Source organism: Ailuropoda melanoleuca, chromosome 6, assembly GCF_002007445.2.
Source record: "Ailuropoda melanoleuca isolate Jingjing chromosome 6, ASM200744v2, whole genome shotgun sequence".
NCBI classification, from domain to species: Eukaryota; Metazoa; Chordata; class Mammalia; order Carnivora; family Ursidae; genus Ailuropoda; species Ailuropoda melanoleuca.
In genome coordinates, this window is record NC_048223.1 from 65,200,742 (window position 1) to 65,220,102 (window position 19,361).

The 19,361-nt window shown below is 39.4% G+C and overlaps 2 protein-coding genes across 22 annotated transcripts in view; both read right to left on the reverse strand.

The window, feature by feature from the left end:
- ANK3 (ankyrin 3) overlaps positions 1 to 19,361 on the reverse strand; it is a 657,955-nt gene that overhangs the window by 8,450 nt on the left and 630,144 nt on the right. For all 21 annotated transcript variants that reach the window (XM_034662548.1, XM_034662550.1, XM_034662547.1 and 18 more), the window contains 2 exons: positions 16,578 to 16,953; positions 3,886 to 3,966 (listed from right to left, as the gene is read on the reverse strand). In XM_034662548.1, coding sequence (XP_034518439.1) covers positions 3,895 to 3,966; positions 16,578 to 16,953 — 448 coding nt within the window. In that variant the 3' untranslated portion in view covers positions 3,886 to 3,894. The remainder of the gene's footprint in view (positions 1 to 3,885; positions 3,967 to 16,577; positions 16,954 to 19,361) is intronic.
- On the reverse strand, positions 3,974 to 16,571 carry LOC117802678 (ankyrin-1-like). Its single transcript, XM_034662563.1, has 4 exons — positions 14,772 to 16,571; positions 12,825 to 12,911; positions 5,593 to 5,676; positions 3,974 to 5,468 (listed from the first exon to the last, which is right to left on the reverse strand). The coding sequence occupies exons 1-4, from the start codon at positions 14,868 to 14,870 to the stop codon at positions 5,370 to 5,372; spliced, it is 369 nt and encodes a 122-aa protein (XP_034518454.1). The 5' UTR covers positions 14,871 to 16,571; the 3' UTR covers positions 3,974 to 5,369.

Here is a 19,361-nt window from a genome sequence, read left to right on the forward strand (position 1 = left end):
GCTCTATAGCACCTTGAGTAAATCATTTTAACTTTTCTCAACTTCAGTCTCCTCATTAATAAAAAAGGGATAGTCGTACTTACCTTACAGCATTGTTTTGGGGATTGTATGTGGTAATGAATGTAATGATCTGACCTAGTACCTGGCACAAGTAATCATTTGCAAGATCATGACTATTATTCTTAAATAATTTTAGAAATGCAGCCGAGTGCAACAGAAAGGGCAGCAGGTGGAATAGCAATCATCTTGAGTTCAAGTTCTAGTTCTGTCAGTCACGCTGTGTGACAACAGAAATGTCACTGACCTCCCTGAGCCTTGGAATAGTCATCTGTAGAAGGCAGCAAACAAACTGGCTTGACCTAGTGCTTGCTTCGGCAGCACGTACACGACATTGGCCTGACTGCTCTAGAAGCTTGTTTGAAGGATTAAAGGAGACAAAAATGTAAAAGCACTTTGTAAACTATAAATCACTACATGCTATGTACAAATCTTTATAGCTATTGTAAGCCATTTGCTTTTCCCTTACATTAAAAACAAGATGGCTGTGACTTGGTGTTAAAGAAAAGCGGGTGGAGGGTTCAGATAGCTCAAAATAAAACTGGTTCTAAAATGGAAAAAAAATTTTGATGTCACCATCAGAGACTCAGTGAAATTTGGCAGCATTCTGTTTGCTTAGTTGTTTTGTTATTAAAAAAAAAAAAGGCAGGCAGTAGGGCTATAAAAACTCTCGATATATTTGCAAATTGATTTTCCCAGAGCACACATTCAGTGTCCTGGAATTCCAGGCGGTATTCTTGGACTCATTTCCTAAGTTCACTTATGGAAGGTAAATGAGCACCCTGGAGAGTAACGTGAGGCTTACAGTCGAAACACTGTTCTTTCCATCTGACGCATTAAGTTTGTTTTAGGCTGGAGTTATTTTCACATTCCTATGACTTTCACCTGAATTTCTCTCCTTTGAGTGGGGGAAGCAAGTGAGCCAAGGCTCTGACAGCTTCTTTACGGGACGGGTTGTCATATGAAGGCCTCTTGTATGTTAGTGACCATATCCTGTCTGTATTCATTTACGCTGAAGGACCTAGAAGAATAGCACGGTTGTATTTTTTTGGCGTCATTCACTCATAGATACTGGGTACATGTGGCTCTAGAAAAATGGCTCAGCTGATGTGGGCGCCCTCCTTGGCTCTTTACCACCCGGAGTCTGAGGCTGACTGAACCAGCTGGCGAACTTTTAGGGGCATACTGAAGCTGACTGGCCTCTCTTCTAGATTCAGTTTCACGTATCACTTACAACTGCTTATACAGCCTAACTCAAGACGGCAGACTCATTTTGGTGTTTTACTCAGCTACTGAGTATATGTGTGTGTCTTGCCCCAGGTTGGGCTGTAAGGTATGCGTCAGAAGTGGATTCATTCTAGATACTGTGCACTGATGTCATGGGTCATTTTCTCCTCTCTCACCCTGCGTGAAAAGCAAGCCATGTCGCTGTCCCCTGATTCAGCCTGCCTCTTATCATCCTCACAGCCCAAGCCAGTGTCAACAGTAGTTCTGTATTTGGTTTTCTGCTCATCCGAGATGGCTACCTCTGGTTTATTCTCTCTTTGCTGCTAGGGTGAGTGATGGAGAATGTGCACTCAATCACACCCTGCCCTGACCCGGAACTCTGCACGCTTTCCTTCTGCTTTCAGTGACAGACCAGAATCCCTACTGAGAGGCTCGTGAGGCCTGAAAACTCCCACCTTTCCTACCTTTGCAGACCCAAGGGCCAAACTCCCTGCCAGCTGCGCTGACCTGTTCTCACCGCTCCTCCTTTCCTGTCCCCACCCTCCCCACTGGCCTTTGCAGAGTGCTGCTGTCTCCCCTCCTCCACCCAGTCACGTCCCATGCAGTCTTTAAAACTGAGCTCAAGGAAACCCTCCCTGTCACCTCAGACCCGGGTTAGGCCTCCTGTTAACATGGTTGAGAGTGTTGGCTCTGGTGGAAGGTTGGTATCCTATTTCTGCCACTTTTAATTTATGTGACATTGGGCAATCTGGGCCCTGTTTTCTCCCCTCTGACATGGGGATGATAAGGGCATCTCTCCAAAAGGGCTGGCTGTGAGAATTACATGAAGAGTGGCATGGAACATCTGGAGGGGTCATATACAGTAAATATTATTATTTCCAGAATGTTCTGCAGTCCTTGGTAGTTGTCTCAGTGCCAGTAAATATGGATGTGATCAGTTAGGACTGGTTAACATTAAATCTCCACAACATAAGTTCAGTAAGGGCAAGTACCACACTAATGCTGTTTACTAAGAGTTTCTCAGGACCTATACAGAAAGCCTCATGAAAGGAAGTGAAATAAATCTTAGAGTGAATAAACACATGGTAAGGTTTTTTGAGAGGGAGGGGTTAGGGATTTATCTGGGCCTGCAATAACAGGCACGTACCCTCCCCCTAATCCTAGATCTGAGAAGGAAAAAAAGATGTGGTATATATACACAATGGAATATTACTCAGTCATAAAAAAGAACAAAATCTTGTCATTTGCAACAACACGGATGGAGCTAGAGAGTATTATGCTAAGCGAAATATGTCAGAGAAAGACAAACACCATATGATCTCACTCGTATGTCAAATTTAAGAAACAAAACAAATGAGCAAATGGGAAAAAAAAAAAAAAAAGGAAGAGAGAGGCAAACCAAGAAACAGACTCTGAACTACGGAGGACAAACTGATGGTTACCAGAGGGGAAGTGGGTGGTGGGACGGAGGGAAATAGGTGATGGGGATTAAGGAGTGCACCTGCTGGAATGAGCACTGGGTGTGGAAATACTGAATCACTCTACTGTATACCTGAAACCAATATTACCCTTTATGTGACCTAACTGGAATTAAAATAAAAACTAAAAAAAAAAAAAAAGGAGTTTATCAGGGCCTTAGTTACCTCACCTACAAAATTAAGGGCAATGAGACTAATTTCTCAGTTCCTCACCTCCACACTCCAACACCAGGATTCTGGTAATTGGGGAACAGAAGATGTATGTAAGTCCACGCTGGAATCTATTTGCTCTTTTCATTTGGACCAGTAGGGCTAAGATGCAGCCCTCAAGAAATCATGCTACTTAACCCCATAGACTTAGAGAGAAGTTTGCAAATTTCTTTTCAAAGCTCCATCTGCTTTTTCACCCCAAGTGACCTTTCCTAATTGTAGCCATGTAGAAAATAATAGGACAATGTAAAGTTTAGAAAACAATGTTAAGGAAAATATCCTCATTATGAACAGAAGTTCAGACAAATTCACACAAAGCTTACCAGACATTTAACTGAAAAAAATAGTAGTCCATTAACCTCCTATTTAATTTGCTTTGGTTTACATAAGATACACCAAGTAGTATATGGGGATCTCAGTCATTTCATTTAAACTTGGCAACCACTATATTTCAACCAAAATTAAGTTGTCAGATGCCGTTCTGCTAAAATGGTGAAAAGGCTGGATCTACACCCATCTAAGAACACATCTGTCAGAATTATTTGTTGCCAGATAGTTTTCCTGTTAGGTTGTAGAATGCTGCCACATTGCACGTGGAGCCTCAGCTCTTAGAAGAGACTCAAATGTCACTATTTACATTTGCTTCTGCAAACACCATTTACATTTAAATTCCTAATTTGTGAGGAGAAAAGTTTATGGACTGTGAACTGAGTTTCAGTGTGTGTACGAATGCATACATAAATATAAAAATAACTCCAACACTTTCATACTGGGTAGTCAAAGCTGGAGTTCAGTGAAAAAGAGAGGGAGGGGGGTGGGGAGATCTGAATCACTTATCCAGTGAAATGAGAGGTTTCACAGGAAGTGAAGGGCGACTGTTGCCGACGTGAGCACACCTATCGCCTTGACTAACCGTTTACTGTTATGAATGGCTCTTCTTTTCCACATGCCGGATTTCCTTCTTTGTTGTCTTCACCTTATAACCTTCTCCCTGCTGTAAAAAGGAATGTACGTATTAAGATTTCATAGTGAAAGTTTGTTATAGAGCGGTTCCCATTCTGGTCCCTTGAGGCTGGATTAGGGTAAGTGAAACACAGTTGAAAGCACTTGGTCACTTCAGGTCCCAAAATACACACAATCTATTTGGCTTCACCGCACAGCCTAGCGTCATGAAGGCAAGCTTGAGAGCGCTGTCAGAATGAATACAGTAACGTAACTATGCTTCACAAGAACTCAGTAGGTTAGTGATACAGGTTAGTGATAATAAAAATAATAAATAGTAATAAATAAAATTTTTAAAAAGGTTAGTGATAAATTAAAAAAAAATGCGTAGCCGGTTCATTTCCTGTGGTAAGCTAAAAGAGATCACCAAAGCCTTCAAGGCACCCGAACCCCAATTCTAAAAAAATGTTAGTAAATTATAATTTATTTCTTCTTAAGCCAATGGAATTTTAAGTGATCTGTTGTGTTGAGACTCAAATTTCTCAGGAGAGCACTGATCATGAACTAAACACCACGGAAATGTTGGTCTGAGGGTTTTTGTTTTTAAGTCTGTGGAATGACCAAGCCCCTCCTGTTCCTCCAGATCAAGCGAGCATCCATTTTCCATCAAACAAGACCTCTCTTCACTGAGCACCAGGGACACTTTTCTCCAAGAGCAAAGTTGTACAAACCCTCCACTTTTACACGCTTTATGACAGAAACACGGTAGCCTTTCCACTTTTCTGACTCAGTCTTGAGAAATTTTCAGTTCACTTTTTCTTATGTAAACACAGGCTACTGGAGTTTCTATTTTCAAAATGAAAGGGGTAAAGATCTGAGTAGAGGAAAGAAGTGACAAATAACCAGAGGTGCTCTGTCTGGGAGATGGAGACGCATTTGCTGAGTTACACTGAGCTACGGTGGGTTTCGTTCCTTCACCAGCCACCGGAAATGTGCTGTTACAAACCCAAAGAGGAGAACCCTCCTCAGGTTAAGATGAGGGAATCCAGATTTCCCTGTAGAAATACTGGAAAGGGAAAATGTATAGATTTGGGGTAAGGATCCTGAATTGAGGTTTCTGCCTTTCTAACATTTAAACCTTTTACATTTGCTAGAAGTGAGCGCCCTCCATCCTCGTCCCAGGCAGGCACTGCCAAGGGGGCTGGTGGTCAGAGAGGCTTTTTATTCCCCTTACATGCTTGAACCAGCACATTCTACCCTCCATAAATGAACTTATCTCTGTGAAAACTCTGAAGACAGTAAAAAAATATATAATGTTAAAGAATGTTAAGAAGAAAAGTCTTTTTCCTTGACCCCGATCAAATGCACAGGGTGTCAAAAGCAGCAAACGCTTCAAGCTTTCACACTGCAGATGCCAGCCTGTTAGCAGCATTTTCTAAAAAGTTCACAAAGCGTTTATCCTCTACTTTTTCTTTGACAGCCCCTCTCCATTACCATGTCATCATGTTTTCTCTCTTGTGGGAGAGGGATTCGTCTTATTACTTTCCGAGTGATCTGTAGGAAGCAACAGTGAAAAGCAGAGATTTTCCTGTTTTCTATTTTAAGAGGTGATACTACAGCAAATAAACGGTAGAAAATCTAAATTCCAAGAGAAGCATAAAATCCCAATGACGATTACTTTTCTGGTGATGAGATTGCCTTCTTCGTCAGTAAATTGTTCTTCCGTGACAGATTCACCAGGAATGTTTTTTGCTTCCTCTCCCTAAAGGATGCGGCATAGAGATTAGCAACATACTAGATGGACAGATCTCCACACCACTCCATATACCACACGCATGCTCTGTGGGTTTTTAGAAAAAGAGAGTATAAATTCTACTTGCTACTCCAGGGCAAGGGGAAAAGGCAGACTCGGTCGATGGTTATTTAAATAGTAGCCAACAGCACTCAAAGCACTAAACCTTAGGTATGTACAAGAATGATGGTTAGCAGCTAACTCCAAGAAGGAAGAATGATAAAACGCAGTTACACACGAAAAGGTTTCACTTGTTGAAAAATAATGAGCCCGTGATTACAGCTCTGATTAGAGCATCTCATTTTGAGCACCGTGTTTCTTGATTCGTCCTACCAAATCTCTCAAGTGAGTTTTGGGTTGCATTGTGCTTAATCTAAATTAAGGTGGTACCTTAGTCGGGGCATTATATTTATTGCCCTTGTCAGGTTTTTTTCATTTAAAAATTCATTTACTAAGGGTAACACAGACTTTTTTTAATAAGCAAAGCTCAGGGTACAGAGAAAATCTTATTTATTTTTCTTTAAAACTGAGCCTTTCTTAGGTCTTAAAATAAATGGGAATGACTCTGATGAAGTACGTAGTTTCTTTTTTTTTTTTTTTTTTTTTTTTTTTTTTTAAAATTTTTTTTTTTTTTTTTNGAACACAAGCAGGGGGAGTGGGAGGAGGAAGAAGCAGGCTCATAGCAGAGGAGCCTGATGTGGGGCTCGATCCCATAACGCCGGGACCACGCCCTGAGCTGAAGGCAGACGCCCAACTGCTGTGCCACCCAGGCGCCCCAAAGTACGTAGTTTCTGACTACTATTTTCAAGTGCGGGGATCTTATGTGATGATAGATCGTCTAATCTCCATGGCTACAGACAAAGAAAGATCAGTACTAAAGGAATTTAAGATGATGTTATCTTTCTGTTAGTGACTGGTAACTGATTTAGAAAGGGAAACTGTCAAAGTTCTTCCTCTGGTGAGTTTTAAAAAATGGAATAAAGTCTTAACTCCCCCCATGGTGGGCTCCTATTTTAGCTTGGTAGATTTGGGTGGCTCCTTAATATCTCCCTATTGGCTCTATGACTGTATAAGAAAAACCACTCAGAAAGCAAAAATAGGGCCGTATTTGCAATATATTACCTTTTTTTTTTTTAAGATTTTATTCATTTATTTGACAGAGAGCACAAGTAGGGGGAGCAGCAGGCAGAGAGAGAAGCAGGCTCCCCGCTGAGGAGGGGAGCCTAACCTGGGGCTTGATCCCAGGACCCTAGGACCATGACCGGAGGCGAAGGCAGATGCCCAACCGAGCCACCCAGGTGCCCCAATATATTACCTTCTTCACTGGTATTCAACTTTCAGTTAGTGCCACATACGGTTTGGGGGAACAGGGACAAACATGGTAAATGCAGACCTACTCTAGGGACTTAGTGACCTGCTAGTCAGACTTCTTGTTGAAAAGGTGGCCTGGATAATGGTATAGAACAGTGTACTGCAGTTGTTGCTCCCCTGTGGTTGTTTTAGGAAAAATGGCGGATCGCAGAGATGACAGCTACATTTCTGGGAGAGCCAGGATTCTAACTCTTTAAGTGTTGTTGGTCTGGAAAAGGTAGTAGTTCTGATAATTCTGCCAGCACCAGCCAATGGTTAGAAAGTTCTATGACTGTTTTATGTCACAGCCAGTAGAAAGGTAGCGCTATTGTAAAATGACAGAGTAAAGACTAAAACATTATCTTGTTTGGCTGACAAAATTCTGTTTTCATGCTTTCCTTCTTACAAAGTGACTTTATATTCTTATAGATTCTAGGCTCATAGGTCTTGACTGGTTAAGACATGGACTCATTTTCCTCACTGTGGTATAGAAAAAATTAGTTAAGCATCTGCCTTCAGCTCAGGTCATGATCCCAGGGTCCTGGGATCGAGCCCCGCAGTGGGCTCCCTGCTCAGCTGGGAGTCTGCTTCTCCCTCTGCCCCTCCTCCTGTTCATGCTCACTCTCTCGGAAATAAATAAATCTTAAAAAAAAAAAAAAAGATGTTGGTTGCTGCTCATATTTACCTCCCTTTGGATCTTGCTTATGATTAGTTTCAATTAGCACAGTTAAGAGGGAGAAGGGAATTAGAAAAATGTAGAGGTCTCATGCTTAATGCAGTAAAATCCACAATAAGTTTTTGTGAGAGTGTTATTTATATTTCCTGTGGTTGGTGAAAAAAAAACATAAATTGTATTTTATTTTAAAAGTAAAGGCAAACGGGTGCCTGCTGGCTCAGCTGGTTCAGCGTCCAACTCTTGATCTCAGCTCAGGTCTTAACCTCATGGTCGTGAGTTCAAGCCCTGCGTTGAGCTCCACACTGGGTGTGGAGCCTACATTAAAAGAAAAAGTAAAAGCATAAACATGTCAGAAAAGCCAATAAAAGATCATGAAAGATTTCCCTCTAGTTTAAACATGAATAAATGTTACTTTTGAGCTAACTCTAGGAAATGTCCAGCTCTTTGCATGTTAGCTACTTTGAGGATCCCAGGAAAATCCAGTAAAATAAAACCCTATTGGATAAGGTATGAATGAACTCTTCAGTGGGGAACGATGCCAGTTCACTGTTGGACAGTCACTGAGAGGAATGTGAAATAAGGTATATTTATATACATATTGAATACATAAAAGAATTTTGATTTATATTAATAGCCTTAGAAAAAAACAAAGCCCAAAAGTTGTTGAGATCTACTCTGGCATGTGTGCATTTTCATGTTTCCTACTGAGAATTCATACTGTTTATGGATAGCTAAAGATAAAGAGAGCTCTCTTAATCTTAAGTGGCCATTAAATTCAGTCAATTAGTGCTTTAATAAGGCCAAAGTAAGTTGTGTGGTGATGTGGAAACTCACTAAACTGGGGGAGTGGGTTAGTTAGGAGCTGATTAGATAAACAGGGAAGATAGTAAGGAGTCAGGAAATAACGTTTTAAAAAAAATCATCCATCTTTAATTCTGTCAAATATGTTGGAGACCAAGTATTACCAAGGAGAGGTCATTTTTGGGCCTTTCTTTAATGACAGAAAATAATCTCTAATTAGTTCCTGAAGTTGTAGAAAACAGTCTGTACTTTTAACTAAGCAAAATTTCCCCCCAGGTCTTGTTGATGGCATTATTTTTGGCAACACCTCCCCCCACTTTTTTCTTTCCTATTCCAAAGGAAAATTACAGCACATATGGTGTCACAGTACCATCCCTGGTGGCTGCCTTCATGAAGACTAGCTGTTCTTCCCTTCGGACCTCTGCTGGAAGCACTGCATTTCATGATTTTTATTCCTCTGTCCTTGAATACAAGGAAGGAATGTGAGATGCACCAATCTGCTCCAATGTTTATAACATCAGGACTTCAACTTTCCCCCCAACCCGGGATGGATATCACATTTGTGACATATATAACTTAGCAAGTTATTAAGCAGTATGTGATGGTACAGCCCATTTTTATATTCTGAGAAACCCACATGCTGGGAATGTACATAATGTACACATACATTTTATATACATATCAACACATGTACATAAAAATAATCTGAAGCTTGGGGCGCCTGGGTGGCACAGCGGTTAAGTGTCTGCCTTCAGCTCAGGGCATGATCCCGGCGTTCTGGGATCGAGCCCCATATCAGGCTCCTCCACTATGAGCCTGCTTCTTCCTCTCCCACTCCCCCTGCTTGAGTTCCCTCTCTTGCTGGCTGTCTCTATCTCTGTTGAATAAATAAATAAAATCTTAAAAAAAAAATCTGAAGCTCATGAACAGTGGTTACCTCTGGGAAATGGAATGAGTAGATCAAACTTTATATACTTTTGATTGCTTGATTTGGGGAAAACATGTATGTAAACTCTTAATTCAAAAGTTAGTAAAAAAAAGTTCAGAAAAGTAGAAATAAAAATACAGTTGAATTATATCATAAAAATTCAGTTATTTGAATCTTACCAAACTTCATAATAGTTTGGCTGTGAGTTAAAGTTTTTATCTCTATAATCACTGACTTTGGTAAGCAAATACTATAAACAAGCTCACAGGACTAGTTAGTTTACTTAGGCTGCTCCTAAGCATTTGAAACCACTGTGATATGGATGTGCTTATAAAATATAAATATCCCCACACAAGCGGAAGAGTTTGTTCACTTGACTCATTCCATAGGGACTTGAAGATAGTAAATGTAAAAAATAAAAATAAAAAAATAAACTTCATAAGAAATGGGTGAACCTACATATGAAATTGAAGAGAAAAACCATAAAATTATACTTTCACTTCATCAGTTGTACAAACTGAATGGCTAAGAAGACAGACTCGCCTCGACTTGCGGTCATGAAGCCCTGAGCACATCTCCTGCTGGTGTGGACACTGTGCAGCCCAAACTAGCTCAGGGAGGGATGGAACAACCCCAAAGTAGTTTTCAGCTCTGAGATCCTAAGTGCTAGAGGGATTACTACGGCAAACAGTATAAATACGCTGGTCTGGCCCAAGGCTGGACAACCCTTCATGACGAATGCCAAATTCTCAGCATTCCAGTCCCATCAGATAATTTCCAGGAGAGACAGCCCACGGCTGCCCTGTTCCATGCCACTGGAAACGTTTAAATGGCCAAGTGCCGAATTTGGTCTAGGAAGAGTGATTCCTTTATAATTTGTTCTAGAAGAGAAACACTTAGCATTGAGGGAAAAGCAGGCAGAAGGCACTGCACTGGAGGGCTGGAGGTCAGGTTGTGGGGTCCCAGACTGCTTGCTGCTGCTCTGCTCTGTGACTTTGGGTAAGCCAACTGTTCTCCAGTTCCTTGGTTTTGTCATCTCAGAAAACAAGTGATTTTAGTATCAATGATTCCTTTCCATCCTAACAAACATTCTCCTTTTATGTTTCTGGCAGAGGTGGGTCCTATGTCACAACTACCATATACTAGGGCAATTTCGAGCTCTTTTAACATTAGAAAGATTCCAACATATAGAGTGAAGAGAAAAGCAACAGAAGTGTGATCCTTTCCAACAGCTCCAAAAATCTGAACAGAAGAGAGTAACCCGATTCTTATATATGTAATTTATAACGATTTTTATTATACCTATAGTTTATAATTATAGCTACTTCTCTAGCTTTTGGTTTCTCCCAAGTTTATCTGAGTGATTCTATTGCTTATACAATGCTCTCCCCACTTATAAAACCCATGCTCTGATCATTCCCCTCAACCTCCCTAAAATTACACTAACTTCAAGAAGTGGGGATTTGGGGAGAACAGACTCCTCTGTTTTATGAAGCCATCATAGTATAATTTTGTCTTTTTAAACTTAAGCTCTTAATAAAAATGTTTATATATTACACATAATTATATATATTAAGTTCAAATATATAAATAACACATTCTGACAAAATTACTTAAAAGCTAACTTGCTAATGCATGTCTCGAATTCTAGAAGACCAAGAGAAATAACCCTCATTGATTTGGTGGGTTTTGTGTTTTTATTGTTTTGTTTTTGTATTCTTCAGAGTAAAACTTCTTTATCCTCTCCCTCTCACTTTTTTTGCAGGATTCTGTTTATTTTCTTCTACCCTACGTAGAGGAGATTCAACTTATACAATGAGCAGCCTTTATAAGGAATGAGGGAGATTTGGATGCAACATGAGTATGTTGTATGTTAAGCATAAAAAGCAAGTGAAAGACGATACGTCTGGTGTACTTCCTCTGGATGTTTCACTTTAAAATATCATTTCTTGAAGTCCTTGATTCTGGGAAATCAAGGCAAAGCCTGCCTGAGCAAAGCACATAGCTTTAACTCCTTCAGAAAACCTGTATTAAGTATTTCTTTCCCCTCATCCCAGGGAATGTGTGGGAGTTGACTGATTATGAGGATTTTATAAGCAAATATGCTGGATACCAATAAGTAATTTGGCTTGCCTAGATGGAACTGTCAAAGAAGTGATTCATGCTTTTTCTTTTCTTTCTTAATAGCTGTCTATTGATTGATCTGGGGATAGTTTAAGATTTAGACAAGGACTTACTTTCTTCTCTGATGCTTCCAGAGCCTGAGAAAACCTATACTAGAGCAGATTTGGCAGATTTCCTTCTCTTCTTTCATCTGTTCTATGTGAAATGTACAAGCAGCAAGATTAAAAAGTTTTAGATACCTAAGCCAACTTCTCTACTCTCTTGTGGGTCACCTGACGCTTTGGAAAGGGATGATAAATCTGATAAATGGTTTTCAATAGATATTCCCCTTCCTTTCCTTCTCTCCAGAGCTGTTAACCAAGGAGCCTCAAGTTATTTGGACCACATTCAAAGGCCTGTGTGTTGAAAATGGCTTCCTGGTTTCTGCAGTCAGTTATTCTAACATCAAGAAATCTCTCTCTAAAGACAGAGTAGAGTAATGAAGACACGCATCAGACTGTGGGAAGTGTTCTGCTGGACCTGACCAGGCATAAAGTCAGTGCTTCAGAAGGCCCTTGTGGAGGAAATGAAGGTTGATTCACTGTGTTCAACTGTGTTGCAACAGGGGGGAGTAATATTTTTCACTTCCAATAAAAAATGCTTCTTATATGTAAAAATATAGCCTGATTTTCTGTATGTTAGTCAAGTTAAAAGCCTTTTTCAGAAGGTTTTGCCTGATTTTGTTTATGTCACATACATCCATGCCAGGCTATAACTCCAAATTTTCAGCTACTGATTGGTAATAAAGAACTGGTTTTTACTCAAGATCTGTTCAGGCAGTAGGAATTTGAGACCAAGGAGAGAGCCTTTTCATTATTTCATTGTCCTTCTCCATCTGACCTCATACCTCACTGTGGCCCCTGACCTTGCCACTGAACGTTTCATTTGATATGAACTATTCTCTCACCAAGATAAAATCTTTGTTCACATACAACTGTTTTTCAGGGAAAGCAGGATACAAATGCCAAGAATTCTCAGACAAAATTACAGCTGCCACAAGTCAAACACAGGCCTAGACAGAATACTCACTACCATGCAACATGACCCTTTCCTCTTGGTGGTGGTTCTTACAAGCTTTCAAATGTGCAAAGAAACATATACAGAGCCACTTAGTTATCAAGCATGCTGAATTTTCAACACCGCAAGGAAGGACCTTCTAATCCCATAGCAATGCCCCGTCACGATCTGGCTACAGGATACCTTTATAATCAAACGCCGGCGAATAACTCGGGTAGTGACTCTCCGTTCTTCCTCTGAGCTTGAATCACTCTCACTGTCTTTCAAGTCCTGATAAATGCATTTTTTAGTACAATTTTACCATCACATTTAAAATAAAAGACATTCTGAGAAGGGAAATCAAAAAAGAATTACTTTCACTTGCTGGTTTTCCCTAAGGAACATGACCCTCCATATTTGTAAGAATCTTAAAAAAAAACTTAAGTGGATGAAAATTTTGAGCAGGATCCTAAATGAAATGCCTCTATGTATGTACTATACGTGTGTATGTCTATTAACACATATAGGTAATTACACTGATCTTTATGTGCATATATATGGTAAAGATTAATGTAACTAAACACATTAAAAATAATTATAAGAAACATTTTGGTATCAGAAACTACATGCTACTCATTAGTTTGAAGAAACATTAATATTCATTTAAAACTCATTTTAAATCTCTGTACATTTGACCTGAAGGGCCGTGCTTCACTCGATCTACAGAGAGAGGCACAACATACCTGATTTTTGTGAAATTTTGCACAGATCTGGCAACACTCTCAAAAGCTATTTTGAACTTTATAAAAAAGTAAAGAATTGACATCAGTAGCATTTGCCACATATATCAGGAGATTTTTAGCAGCACAATTGGCCCCTAACAAACACCCAGTCCATGCTCAGTAAGAGCTCATGCCAAGAATCAAGGAATAATGTAAACCATATGAAAGCTCAGAGTCTTATTTTAAAGACCTGATACGAAATGAGGACAGAAAAAACATCTGACAGACAGGAGGATGGTACAGACAAGAATACAGAAAGTACACAAAATATTAATTTTTAGGCAGCAAGGATGAGAAAAAGGGAAAACTATCAATAGCTCACAACTCAAAGGGAAAAATACCCCTGGCTTCTACTTCAGTGTCATGGGGAAGACTATTAACCGGATGATTGTCTCTCTAAATTTTAATGGTGGGATTCTGAAAATAGTTCTGGCATTTTATTTTCTAAGTCTGCTAGTTGCTCCAAAGCCGAGAGTCCCGGAGATAGGAACTGCAGTTAATATCCACTGGAAAAATCAGTGGCAGTGTTGGTAAAAATAGAGGGGAAAAAAAGTAAAATTGTTACAGGAGGTACAAGTGTGAGCTAAAGTGATTTATGAAATGTTGTCAAATAGATAATAAAGTAGGCCATTTTTCACCCAAGACACACTTAACAAATACTCTAAAATATTATAGTAATATCAACCTTAACTTTGTAAGACATTTCATCTGAACAAAATACCGTACCGAATAATATGTGTCCAAAGGAAAGAGTTTTCGAGTTTCTTATTCCTTGCAAAGATATTGGCTGCTAAGCTCCCTTTTACTTTTAAAATGTTTTAGGAAAGACTAAATTCAGAGAATTACAATGATCCCAGTATTGTGAAAGGAGGCACTGAAACAGCTCAAAAAGGCAGAAGAAATAAGAGGAATTCATATTGTGAAAGAAAAGAATTCCCAATCAGCACTCAGGGATCAACAGATTAGATGAGGCAAAAGGGAAAATTCAAAGTGAATTTTTCAAACACAGAATTGTAAACTGGGGAAAGCTTTTCACTTGGGTAAATTGAAAAGCAGAACATATATTAATCCAAACACTACCAAACCTAGATGTCAATTGTATTATAATCCTATCAAGAATCATCTGAGGCTAGTCCTTTACAGAAAGAAAAAGTTACCATTTGGCCAATGTTTTAGTTTCCACTTTCTGCCTGAAGTCTGCTAATCTGAAGGTGAAGGGTAGAGAGAAGATGGTAGTAAATCTCGATCAGGATTCCTTTTAGAGAATTTTCTAGAACTGCCAAAGAGGGTAACTAGGAGACAAATGGGTTTCAGTACGTCTTGCCATGGGTCACTGCATGGAAAGAGGTGGCAAAGAGCAGAAGTTTACCTTGTAACAGCAGGCAGTCATCCGTGTAAGAGCCGCACCCGGACTTTTGACCTGATTTTTTAGGGGACAAAAAGGGGGCTGTTTTCTGAGATCATACATCAGATGACCTACTTGGTTGCTACTACTCTACTATGGTCTAGCCACAAAGGACACATCCTGAACATTTCTGGATTTCTTGTGAGATCAGATTCATAGCTCCCAGAAAATTTAACTCCATTAAAAACTTCTATATTTTGAAAACTTTCTAGGCATTAGAGTAGGACCAGTGACCAATACCAAAAGCACAATCTCATAAGAAATTTGAAAACATTTTCTAATAGTTATGATGGTCCAGTACTGATGAACTCAGCTGAGCTTCCGTTCAGGGGTAAGACTTTCATTTCAAACCCTCTTTTGCCTTCTCCCCAGTTCCTCAGTGGCCAGTGTGCCTGCATGTGTACCCACACACGTGCTTATTTATATTTAGACGATCATTTGATTCCAGAACTTCTCTACAGATTTTTAATAGTCAACTTCCATAGTTAAGACATCACTATGTTACTGCTTCTTTCTGTATTTTGTGGACTCATTTTAAAAGGGAAAATCAAAGGTCATGCTGCTTACATATGCTAAGAATTAACTGAAAGAAATCAATATTCAAACCCATTTTTCAGGAAGTGAAAGGAAGGCCTGAGAACTTTACTTCCTCTCACTTTCCCTCCTAACATGCACAAAAATGGTCAAAAGATAGCTGCAGAAGGGAAAAGGAAAGATGATTGATTGATCAGATGATCACTGGCCCCTGAGTGACTGGGAGTTTACTGCTCAGGTTTTTGTAAACCACGACCTCATCACAGACTCGCTATTTTACAGAAGACTTGTTTATTTCTACCCCAAACACTGCAGCAGATGTTAAGTACACTGGATGTTTCAGGGAAAACCATAGGTGCTACTTTTCCAAGATGTCCGCATCTCAGCCTATGCCTACTGCACGGCTCAGGAAAAGACATGGCTGAGAGCAAAAAGCGGCTAAAAGATGTAGGAAATGGATATAAGAAATTAAAAATTAGTTCCATCTATGAGTTATAATTTCAGTCCAAAATTTTTTAATATCTACAAGTGGTAAACCTCAAAGAATGAAAAAAAATCTATTAGATGGTATCACAAAGACATGTTTTAAGTACAAAGTGCAAGCAAATAATTCTATGACAGTCTTTAAATTATTTAAAACAAATATTATAAGATAATTATCAACTTAGATATAAAAATGGTTAAAATGATACCTATAACTTCAAGTTTCTAAATGTGGTCAACCAACAGGGGTCTATACCCACCTCATTTCAGGCTTGGACACTGTGTTTCTTTAATTTTTAAAACACGCTTTCAGACAACAGACCTTAGAGGGGAGAACTCTTAAATGGGTCACATGCTATAAACCCTTTAAATTATGCAGAAGAACCAGAAACAGTCAGAATAACTATCCTCCTTCTATAAGAAAGAAGACTGGGTTGGGAGTTAGGAAACCCAAATCCAAATCCTAAGCAAAATTACCTCTGGATATTAAGCAGAACAACTCTATAGTTCTTTTTTTCTCCTGAAAAGTGGCTGAAGAGACGCTTAATCCTTTTTCCTACTCAGTGAATGAAAATATAATCAATTAGCATGTGTTTTACCTAGTACTTTCTTCACCCCCGCCATTAGTGGTAGCACTGAGAATTTGGACATAGCAAAGAACCTCGGACCCAGTGCTACAAGATTAATTAAAGGACATGAAGCATTGGTACTCTCGGTTTAACTGACAGTGTATTGGATAACTGGACTGCATACCTTTGGCTCAGACCCACTGGACCCCTCTTCTTCGTGCAGGTTAAGTCTTGGCTTGCCATCTGCAGGAGTCCTACTCATCTTTTTCATACTGACAGGCACACAGGGTTTAGGCTCTTCTATTACAAACTTGCTGGTTTCTTCTAGAGCTTTCTGATAGGCTGCTAGTGACGATACTGGTTCCTCCACACGACCAGATCCATGTATTTTTGGTTTCAGAGTTTCCTTAGCACTCTGTTTCCCTACATCATTTTGGGATTCTGGAAAGTAGGATTTTGTCTTTGCCTCTGGAGTGACTTCTGCATGGCTCCCATTTGCTTCAAATTTTCCAGGTTCTCCTTTGAGACATGAGGTAATAGAATCTCGACACTGATCAGGGCTGCAACAGAGAAAATGTGGAAATTTACAATGGTAATACATGGCTGAAAATGGGCTTCACAAGCTCCAAATTTTTAACAACCGTGTTTTAAAACATGTTTTTAGGCATAAATCTGTTGTGTGAGGGGTAATCAGGGGTTTCGGTTTGGGGGTGAGGCCCCAGGCTTCCCCCATACCCCAATTCCCAACCGGCCTAGCTATGCTGCCCTTGTTTCCGTTTTGTTTTGTTTAATTGCACTGCTCCAGCTACTTGGATTTGAGATTTTAAAAACTCATCCTGAGAGGTGCACAGACATAGCCAGAGTTCCAGACCCACCAATCTAAAAGAGTAGGATATTGCAAAAGGCTTTCACATTGCCAGTAAAAAAACTGCTGGCAGAGAATCAAATGCATTCATGTGATGAGAGCTCTGGCATCCCCAAACACCGACATTCCAGTCTTTGAATGGGTTTCCAGTGGCGTATACTGCCATCCTGATTTTGCAACCCTAACACCCTTACTTGGGTCCCCCTCCCTTCCCCTGACCTCTGCTGACTCCCACTGGGGAGCGGGTGTTGGTGCTTACCTGTCGCTTCTCTGTTCTGTGAGGACTATTTTCCTTTCAACTGTTAACAATCTTTCTCTTCCAATACTTTCTTTTAAATTGATCTCTAATTTTTACTAGTATCAGAATAGACTTTTATTTTCTAGCTTGGGCAGTGTTTTTAGTGTCTTTGATTATTACTTGTAGAATTCTGAAGGCGATAACTAGCATAATATTTTATATTATATATAAGATATATGTTTTTATATTATATAAAAAAATATATATATATATATCATGCACATGTCTGTGAGTATGTGTGCATTCTTATAAATCAGATTTTGATTATATATAAACAACCCCCAATCAACAGCACACTCTATTCCATATGTGTAAGGACAAACGGTCCCAGCACAGTGTGAAGATGCCATCACCTAAATGTATATTTCTTGCTATGCAACTATAGATTATGTGACTATATTAGAACACAGACATCAAAATTAGTACTATTTGTTGTCTTTGCCACAGTCTGATAGGCTGAACACAGAATTCTTTGGTCTTATCATTCTTCTAAAGGGATCTTGTAGACTCCTTTTTGCAGAATGTTATAAACTCCCTCTTTGGGAATTTTTACTGAGCAAGAAGCTTATCAGCAATATGAAAATATTAAATATGGTCATGAAAGAAACTTAAGTTGGATGCAGAAAACCCTGAGGTCATCACTAGTTGTCACTGAAGTAAAATATATTTTAGTCTGATGTATGCACAAATAAAAATAATGCCAACCATTACTGAGAGATTATTTGTACCAGCCATCTGGTAGCCATTCTATCGGCTTTCTTTACTCCGTAAACCTGCTTGAGGAAAGCAGTGGGATTCTAATTTATAAAGCTGATTAGACTGACATTCTTAGAGCTTAGAAATTCATCCAGAGTCACAAAGTGCAAACCTAATGCTGGTGGGATTTGAACCAATGTCTGAAGGACATTAGATTCTCACCTTCCTAGAGTAAGTCCAGGATAACAAAGAACCAGATTCATGATTAGGGAATTATTTTGGTTGTAATCAAATTTCCATCGTGGCAGTATTATTTGGAGTGAAGAATTACATACGCAATGTTGGAAATTACATAAAATGTTCATGTAGGAAGAAGGAAGTATTATACAATGTTAAGTGTTTTCTCAGTATGGTAGGAGGACCAATGACTTTTCTTTTTGCTTCTCTGCATTTTCTGCATTAACACGTTGAGAAAAATACACGTAAAAGAAATCCACTCAAATTTTAATAGCAGTTATTGCTAGATGATGGGGTTTTGACTTTTTATTTTTTTTATTTTTTATTTTTATTTTTTTTAAAGATTTTATTTATTTATTCGACAGAGATAGAGACAGCCAGCGAGAGAGGGAACACAAGCAGGGGGAGTGGGAGAGGAAGAAGCAGGCTCACAGCAGAGGAGCCTGACGTGGGGCTCGATCCCACAACGCCGGGATCACGCCCTGAGCCGAAGGCAGACGCTCAACCGCTGTGCCACCCAGGCGCCCCAGGGTTTTGACTTTTTAAATCTGTGTTTTAAAGTTTGCATAATAAGCATATTACGTTTGAGGTCAGGAAACAATAGAAATGTTCATATTTCTAAAAGACATGGAGTTTTATCACATTATTTTGAAAGTGCATTCCTTATTGGCTTTGTGAAAATAATACAAGTAATAAACTAGAAAAGAGCAGTCTTCTAAAGTAAACCTATATAGCTTTGGCATCCATGTAAAACTGTTTGCATTTCACTTCAGGCTATCAGTAGTTGTTTTTTGTTTTGTTTTGTTTTTTTTAAGTAAGCTCCATACCCGGCGTGGAGCCCAGCATGGGGCTGGAACTCACGACCGTGATTT

What these genes read in the sequence shown, in the direction of transcription:
- LOC117802678 (XM_034662563.1), bottom strand. Translation starts at nt 14,870, where the DNA reads ATGTATGATCTCAGAAAACAGCCCCCTTTTTGTCCCCTAAAAAATCAG. An exon ending in TGACTGCCTGCTGTTACAAG is followed by an intron (nt 12,912 to 14,771) that starts GTAAACTTCTGC and finishes TGCATTTATCAG; the next exon opens with GACTTGAAAGACAGTGAGAG. An exon ending in GCAATCTCATCACCAGAAAA is followed by an intron (nt 5,469 to 5,592) that starts GTAATCGTCATT and finishes TGCTTCCTACAG; the next exon opens with ATCACTCGGAAAGTAATAAG.